At 50.5% G+C, this 8,645-nt stretch overlaps 3 protein-coding genes across 3 annotated transcripts; 2 read left to right on the top strand and 1 right to left on the bottom strand.

Annotated features, from left to right (window-relative positions):
* Window positions 1-257: 257 nt before the first annotated feature.
* GIQ15_06737 (2-nitropropane dioxygenase) lies at window positions 258-1,529 on the top strand (the record flags this gene model as incomplete). The annotated part of the gene is made up of 4 exons (XM_033554154.1): window positions 258-300; window positions 365-447; window positions 525-1,253; window positions 1,386-1,529. The coding sequence occupies 4 exons, from the start codon at window positions 258-260 to the stop codon at window positions 1,527-1,529; spliced, it is 999 nt and encodes a 332-aa protein (XP_033403669.1).
* A 1,201-nt stretch (window positions 1,530-2,730) lies between these two features.
* On the top strand, window positions 2,731-3,768 carry GIQ15_06736 (uncharacterized protein; the record flags this gene model as incomplete). Its single annotated transcript, XM_033554153.1, has 1 exon — window positions 2,731-3,768. The coding sequence occupies one exon, from the start codon at window positions 2,731-2,733 to the stop codon at window positions 3,766-3,768; it is 1,038 nt and encodes a 345-aa protein (XP_033403668.1).
* Window positions 3,769-5,034: 1,266 nt separating this feature from the next.
* GIQ15_06735 (uncharacterized protein) lies at window positions 5,035-5,558 on the bottom strand (the record flags this gene model as incomplete). Its single annotated transcript, XM_033554152.1, has 3 exons — window positions 5,035-5,091; window positions 5,146-5,225; window positions 5,285-5,558. The coding sequence occupies 3 exons, from the start codon at window positions 5,556-5,558 to the stop codon at window positions 5,035-5,037; spliced, it is 411 nt and encodes a 136-aa protein (XP_033403667.1).
* Window positions 5,559-8,645: the final 3,087 nt, after the last annotated feature.

Raw genomic sequence — 8,645 nt, 5'->3', positions numbered from 1 at the left:
GGATAAGTGAGGTCACATGATGTGTCATGCGAGACAGGGAGCCTCGGTCCTCGGCCTGTGATTTCTATCTTGGGGAGCGACGCCAGAGCGACTTTCCCTTATGCCGTCGGGGGTGAGCGATGGGAGGACTTTCACCTCCTGGCATATCATACTCCCTTCGCTCACCTGGCATCTTCGTCTGTCGTTGAAACCACACGCTCACTCTCTGCGCTGGAAGAATAGACTCTATACCGAGATACCCTAGATTTGCGTTCAAGATGCCGTTCAATACCCAACTCACCCAGAAGCTAGGGATCAGAAGTCAGTTTATTCTCCGACTCCCTGGAGAGATTTTTTTTCAACGAGTATGCTAACGGATACCTAGTCCCCGTTGTCCAAGGTGGCATGCAATGGGTCGGATACGCTGAACTGGCATCCGCTGTCAGTAATGCCGGTGGTCTTGGAATCGTATGTCCCTTCTCCGTCAGACACCAGCGTTTGTTAACGCTCTTTATCTCAGAAAGCTAACAGTGTAAATCCAACAGCTTACCGCCCTGACACAACCTACTCCCGAAGACCTTCGAAAGGAAATCCGAAAGACTAGAACCCTGACCAAGAACCCGTTCGGCGTAAACCTCACCTTCCTACCGGCCCTCACCCCCCCAGACTACCCCGGCTATGCCAAAGTCATCATCGAAGAAGGTGTCCGCATCGTCGAGACTGCAGGGAACAACCCCGGCCCTATCATCACACAGCTGAAGAAGGCCGGCTGTATCGTTCTTCACAAATGCACAACCATCAGACATGCCAAGTCGGCCATCAAGCTCGGCGTTGACTTTTTGTCCATCGACGGCTTCGAGTGTGCCGGGCACGTTGGAGAGACCGACATCACAAACTTCATCCTGTTGAGCCGTGCCAGACAGGACCTGGGCGTTCCCTTCATTGCATCGGGTGGTTTCGCAGACGGCAACGGCCTAGCAGCTGCCCTGGCTCTGGGCGCCTGTGGAATCAACATGGGCACGCGGTTCATGTGCACCGTTGAGGCACCCATCCATATCAACGTTAAGAAGGCCATCGTGAATGCAGACGAGTCAGACACCCAGCTCCTCCTCCGCCGATGGAGGAATACATCCCGACTCTTCAACAACAAGGTTGCGGCAGAAGCATATAAGATTGAAAAGGAGAGTCAGACGGGCGACTTCAGCGAACTCGCCCATCTCGTGAGCGGGAAACGAGGACGTCAGGTTTTCATAGATGGAGACGTCGATCACGGAGTAAGTACATATCCTTTCCCTTCCCTTCTTGTTCCCGTCCCCGTATTTTGCATTCCACCGGCGTACAGCCTCCCATCCGCCTTTTTTAAATTGCAGCTATACTGACTGTCCCTTTCTTTCCCGTGCGAACAGGTCTGGACTGCAGGACAGGTCATTGGCATTATCCGTGACATCCCAACCTGTGCCGAACTCCTCACTCGTATCGAGAAGGAGGCGGTTGATGTCATGACCTCCACCAGCAAGCTATATACGCCATCCCCCCAGAGCAAGCTCTGACCGCATTTTTACGATTGGAAACCGGGCCAGCATATACTTGATTTAGAATGTTTCAGACATAAGAGCAAATAAACGTGAATATATTTGTATACTCCGTAGAGCTGTCATACATGATATGAATGTATTAATAGTCCACTACCCGTTTTCGGCGTTCGGGGCTCCGAACCTACACTAGACTCTACTCCATGCCTTAGAGATCGATACTGAAGGAACACCGGGCAAAGCAAATACTCCGTCTCAGTGTCGGTTTGAACGTAATTCTCCGGCGCAAGGTAACAAGGTAACAAGGGTGAGAATAAACTAGCTTCCCTTCCGCGGCCCCTGAGCCGAGGTGGAACCTGCGGGACCAAACCAGAGCTCACAACGCATCAAAGTACGGAGCATCAGTATCACTCGCATGCTGTGTTCCCTGGAGAAGCCTCCGCTCGGAGCTGGCGAGTAGACGCTGAGCGATGCGGAAATGCATGGAACTTGCCAGGCTGTCATGCTAGGTGGACGCATCCAACACGCCCACGGCCTGAGCCGTTACACCTCCTGTTTAAATCTCACCGAGCGAGAGAAGACATCGCAATCTCGGTGCGCCAACGGCAGCGAATAACGTCCGCCGGGCTCTAGGGTAAAACATAAAACATTGGGCACAGAGACGTGCAGGGACAGCTGCACTTGCCCCCTTTTTTTACGCCCTCACTCTAAGCTCACGTATCGAAAATGCCCGTTGGATGCAAAGCTGCCATGGATGAAAACGACTGGTTCTTTCAGGCCCGCCCCCCACAGATCTCACCTTTCTAAGATCTCTCCTACCAGTGATGCAACCCCGATTCACGGCTCCCAGACAGCTTTCTCCAGCAGCACGAAACCTGAGCGTGTCTCGGACACTCTGGGTGAAGGCCGTCTGCATTCTAGCAGAGTAAGCGCCTCGTAGTGCAACCCCCTTTCACGCCACGGGCTCTGCTTGCGCTGAAGATCGTCGCCTCGCCCTTTCTGGAGCGAACTTTTTCATTGATGCACGCCGGTTTAATTACATTCTTTTCGACCTTGTTCTGCTGCATCAGCTGCATGAGCTGCATGAGCTGGATTCGTTGATATATTTTATCCATTAGCTGTTCACCCGCCGTTGCAGCCATCCCAAGGCCCCAGAAAAACAACACAAACCCCCAAACGACTTTTTTCTCCCCTCCCACCGTTCCTCACCGCCAGAACTATGACTCTGTTTGTCTCCTTGTTTTCTCGTCGACGTTCTCGCCAGGCCCGCGAGGAGAATGCGTTAGCGAGTGATGCTGCTGGTGCGGCGTCTGCAGTGCAGAAGAATGGGACCAACCAAAAAGCACCTCGGGTTGAGCTCGACCTTCCACACATCAAACCGTCCGAGGGACCACCCCGGCTCGAATTTGATATCGAACCCAGAGACGATGACGACAAGCCCGTGAACCCAGCCTCGGTAGAACTCCCCACGTCGCCACAGAATGGCCGGCCAGAGTCGCCGGGGACGGTGGTGTCCAAGAAACGGTCGTTGTTGTCGGTAAGAAGCTTACAGGGGAACGATGGACAGCAGCCCTTCTCCCAGGAAGGGAGGAGACGGCCTCGTCGGATCTCTGTCTTCTCGTCGCTCAGATCTAGACCTTCGACTGCGATGTCGACTGCAACAGAGCCCGTGCCGGAGCTTCCAAGGTCGCCCATCTCACCACACAGCAGCCGAACTTACTTCCCTCCAGACCCCAAGTTCCAGCTTGATCTGAAGCCAGAGGCCTTTGGCAAGGCGTTTAACGGATCAACCCTGCCCTTTGTTGAAGAAGTGTTTGGGGACAATCCTGAAACATCATCGCAATCTCCCGGCTGGCAGAGTCGTCAAAAGACCAGCACCACTTCAGATTCAGGAAACCATGTTTCACGGGAATGGACATTACCAGATTTATCATCGGTCATCAATGGAGATACCTCGAACACAAATACAAATACAAATACTACAGTAACCCAACCCGGCTCCCCAGCTAATGGAACATCCACTCAGCAAACCACCAACGCCTACTCAGAGACGACAGAAAAGAGTTCATCAGAGACCCTCCCATCGCCGCCATTGCCTACTTCGTCGGGATCAGGATCGGTCAAATCTACTAATCGCAACTCACTAAAGAGATTCCTCAGCAAGAGACAACCACCACACTTGCTTCGGGGCAACACACCATCTCCCCCAACCGCCACCACATCTACTACCACGACAAATGGTGTGGCGGCAGAGTAGCCTTGGATAGGGAGACGATACTTGGGAATGGGAATTTGGTTTAGGCGTCCTAGGTGTTAGCGGAATTCAAGTACACAATAAATTGATACATTGTTATACCCAGAAAATCATTTCTCGGCTGAACCACGTAGGGTATGTAGTATGCAGCATCGTATCAGGTGGCCATGCACGGGAATTACCCTGAAAGAGGCACGTACAGGTGCCTACAGCTATGCCGCTTCTCCTGACACACCTCTTCCGATATCAAGAATGCCATGGTAAATTAAATGCATTAGCCGCATATGCCTGTCGCGTGTCGTGGTATGTGATGATGTGCATGCAGTCCCAATGCACATTCCTCGCATAATCAATAGTAAAACACCCCTGCGTCCTTGTACTGCGCCGCCAGGACTAGCAAAGATAACTTTCCTAGTGTGTAAAATTGAGCAATTGAAAAGACAGGGATAAAATTCTTTCCAAACTACCATGGATAGTGACATGGCTAGCAACATAGGTTCCATGGTATCATTCCGTGTTTACTTCTCATATTAGCCTAGAACATAACCAAACATTATGTCAACTAAATGTAGAAAAGGGAAATTAGCAGCCACATCAATTGGCAACAGGACCAAAAGAGAGGGCATGTAGAGTCTACATGATCCTTATATGTAGTGCGAAAACCAGGATTAAAGCTGAAGCTATGGAGTACACGGATGAAAAGCCAAGTTTTGATGTCCAGGTACAGGGATGTACCCCTTGCATCGGAGGGCGGTGATACGATTATCCGATGCAACAACCTCAGCTGAAGTCACACCCCTGCACGACGTCAACGACATGTCCATTTTGTATTTTACGATACTATTACCTATCACCATATTAAGCGATGAGATACTACAGAGAGCTGCGTAAAGGAAACCTTTCCAGCTTCGATTATTTTTAAATGGTCAAAAGAGAAGATGAGAAGTAAGTGATATACTGACAACTCTATTGAATGCCACTGTAGAGATATGCAGACGCAAAGGATGTGTATTAAGTACTAAGAGTATTATTATCTAATAAGAAAGACCGACAAGCAGTGGAGGTGGATGTTCGACCCCGAATCTCAACCCCTTCAAGAACAAATGAGATATTAGGAAAGGAGAGACACGATGACATTGGCCTGGAAGAGACCACCAAGGTGAGTGCCGGTTGATGTAGGCTGAACCAAGCTCTGATTCAAGACCATCGGTGTCGAGTGTCGGAGGGCATTGGATGATACCCTGTCGGCTGCTAAATGGGCGAAGCCATTTAGAGGATGTTGTGAACAGCACACTTGAGGTCGACGTTGGCGTTGACGAGACCAACCTAATTGCATTGTTAGCTGTGAAGTGATGGGAGTGATTGATGAGTGTTGCATACCTGGTTGGTGTCACCAGTCTCGCAGCAAGAGACCTGGGTCTTGCACTTGGAGTTGAGCAAGTCCTGGATTCCAACGAGGGCTGTGAAAAGATAAGGTTAGAAGATGGTTCTGAAGAATGAGGCTGAAGTCAATGCTTACCAGCAACGTCGAGCTTGGAGCAACCCTTCATGAGGGAGAGTTCGCTAATGTCGAGGTTGTTGAGGATTGGCAAGAGGCCAGCAGCGGTCTGGGGAGAGATCTTCTTGACGTGCTCGTTGCAGCAAGAGACCTGGTTGTTGGAGCCACAGTTCTTCTCAAACTTCTGCATGTTGAACTTGAAGTCACGCTCCTGCTGAGGAGAGTATCTGGAGCCTGGGACGGCAACAACGGCGGTGGCAAGGGCCAAAACAGCGGTAGCAACGGAGAACTTCATTTTGAATGATTTTGGGGTTTGTAAGAAGATTTCTTAAAAAAGAAGTTGTTTGTTGAGGATTGAAACTGTTTGGAGTTGCTGTGAGATGCTTGAGAGTGATGCTGATGAAGAAAAAAAAGGTAGGAGATGGGGAGAACTCGAGCTCCTTATATAGACCATCTGGAGATGGTTGACAGCCCTTCTTGGGACTGGAAAGGGGCTACTGGCAGACAATACTGTGTGACAGATTGAACTCAAAGGACAGGGAGATATCGTCCTTGCCACTTTGGGGTTGGATTGCAAATCCCGCCGCCTCCTCGTTTGCACAGGATCTAGTCTATGCGGTATTAAGATCGGCAGGCCTTAGCATACATGCACAGATTCAACTCCAAGTGCACTTTGGCTAAAGGATGCGCCCCCATCAAGCATTGAGAAATTTTTGTCTTTCCACCGCTAGGAAAAACCACGGTACCCGATAGGTCAGATCATATCAACAAAGCAGGGCATGCAGCCCTGGAGCCCGGTCACGTAGCTCCCACCGAAGTCGCACAGCGTGGAATGTACATTCGCCTATCCTGGACAAGGCCAAAACAGATAGCTGTGATACTCGAAAAACGATATCTGCGGCTTGGATGCTATTTCCAAGGCCTCCCCGTCAATGTAGGAAAGCCACAATATTGACAATAATTGCTTTTTTGTATCAAATAGAGGCTCTTGGTTGGAATGGGAGCTCAGCGACTGAATGGGGGCCCTTCAAGGATAAGTGGGCATCACCAACACAACTGCCCTGCTGAGTCCTGTGGATCCCGACGATGGTTTTTTTTTACCTTTACACGTTGCATAATAATAAGAACTATGGAGCCAACAAAGCTTTATGCAGAGATATTAGTAAGGTGGTCCCAGCAAACTTCAAGCTTGAATCAATAGCGCGCAAAGAGGCCTAGTGGCTACGGGTAGGAGGAATGATCTAGACGCGAGGTTCCTTGCGCCAGGCGGCAACAAAGAAAAGGCCCTTCCACACCCTGGGTTAGTAGGTGTCAGGCAGGCCTAAGAACTAATAGTCCAGAGCACTAACAAGTCCAGGACCGGACGTTCGCTTCCCGGCGTTAGATATTGGCCCCTCATATATCGTTCGCCCATAGTTTCATCCATCGCTCTGGTTCCTGCGTTGGAGTACGGCAAGCTCAAGGTCTGAGGTACGGAACATCCGGACGGTACGTACATTGGCCGTCGCACAGGTGTAACTCGAAGCCATCATGCGTCGCCAGCTTTACTCGTCACTCTTCAGTCTCCCTTGTTTTTTTTTTCTTTTTTTTCTCTCTCCCTCTGCTGTCCGAGATCTCGCAGGATTGACGCGTACACGGTGCGATGTACGGTTATCACTCCGCATCAAGAGGTGTTTTGATACCTTTCAGTGGCAAAGGTCTTCAATGCTACCCCGGATTCCCAGGTAGCTGATTATCACTGGAGCCTTCACGGTCGTATTATTAGAATGCGGCGACTTTGAGTACTCCGTCTGCCATGCTCTGAATGTACCTGTGCAGTCCCCAGACCGCGGCCGATCAGGGGGCGCTGTCAAAGCTGCTCGTATTCGAACTGGGGTGTTTGAGCCTGGCCGAAAGGGGGAAAACGTTAAGCTTAGCTAATCCGCCGGCCCTGTAGATCATCTGCTCGTCTAGGTCTAGCGTGCCCGGTCCAAAAGCGGTGCTGATCGACGTCGATATCCACGGCCCCTTTTTTATTTCGATCTTTGCTGCATCTTCGCTACACATCTCACCTCGAAGACTCGACCTGTAGGACGTCCAGGGGAGACACTTGACAGCCCAGATTCATACTGTGGGTCGCCCGGCGCAGGCACTCGAGCTCGACAGCGAGATAAAAATAAAAATATCTCGCCAATTGCTAGATCTGAGCATGCATTGGTTACGACCGTGAGCAGAGGCCGCTCGCTCGGTTGTCAATCGATCTATCCGATCTTCAGAATCCCATTATCGATTTATTTATTTTCAACGAGGGAATTACGGAGTACGATTATACGGAGTAAACGGCGAAGACAGTCGAGGTTTGACTCTCCCTTTTCTGACTGTCAATTCGGCACATGGAGATCGGTTAATTTCGTCAAGGACCGTCCATGGTGACGCTGGTGCAACCTCCTGCTGCCAGCGCTCAGCATTTGCCATCCAGTCAATCATGCCTACAGAGTACATTTTTTTTTTCGTACAACCCTATGCTCGGATCCTAGGTCACGTTAAGTGGCGGCTGCTATTCTCCGCCCACGGGCTTTTGCTTCCGTGGGGAGGCCTTCCATCTCCGGGGCGGTCTGAGCCAGGGCAACGCCAGTGTTCCACTCCAACTGACTAATTGTCTAGGCATATCAGCGCAGCAATTCGATCGGCGTTCATCCAGTTCCTCGCAGGACACTTTGACCGGATGCCGGCAAACATTTCTTCAGGCAACTGGCTTTGAGCGGTCAAGGAACAGTGAACCATGGTTAGAATTAAAACTTGGTTCCTGGAAGTCAAAACATCCATAATCTATTCAATGGACCGAAACCTTCCAGCATCTCCATAAGGCCTCCATCCTTAGGGATTGTCGAGGTCAGCACATACCCCCAGCCACCCCCCTTTGCTTATCAATATGAGCTGCATTTCCCTGATTTTGCGGCCCTCGATTTGGTAGAAGATCGAGGTGACATGCATCGGATCTTCATTTACTTCTCATCCAAGTTGCATGCCGATGGGCGATGTGACATACTGCTGTGTTGTACAGGGAACAAGCCCCTTCCCAGTCATTCGTTTTGTTGATGGCTATCCTCGATGCTGGCTCGATCCAGCTGTCCTTCCACAGTAAGAAGGGGAGCAGCAACTTCCACCAGCAAACTCGCTGGCACAAGGTCGTGGAATGCATTGTGTTCTCCTCATACGCGAACATGATTAATTGCAAGAACTTCAGCAGATTCACCCTAGACGAATACCGGTTACTCCGTAGTTGGTAGCAACTGCATGAAATTCTGACTGACTTGGGTCGGATGCCGGATGTTGGCTTCCGGGTTTACCACCCTCTACGGAGCACTCTTCTATCGTTTCCCCCTTTTTATTGATATCGAGC

The sequence above is a fragment of the Arthroderma uncinatum genome (genome assembly GCF_011692745.1).
Source record: "Arthroderma uncinatum strain CBS 119779 chromosome Unknown scaffold5, whole genome shotgun sequence".
In the NCBI taxonomy this organism is placed as follows: Eukaryota; Fungi; Ascomycota; class Eurotiomycetes; order Onygenales; family Arthrodermataceae; genus Arthroderma; species Arthroderma uncinatum.
Note: the sequence above shows the minus strand (reverse complement) of the source record. Positions and strands in the feature narration are given on the sequence as shown.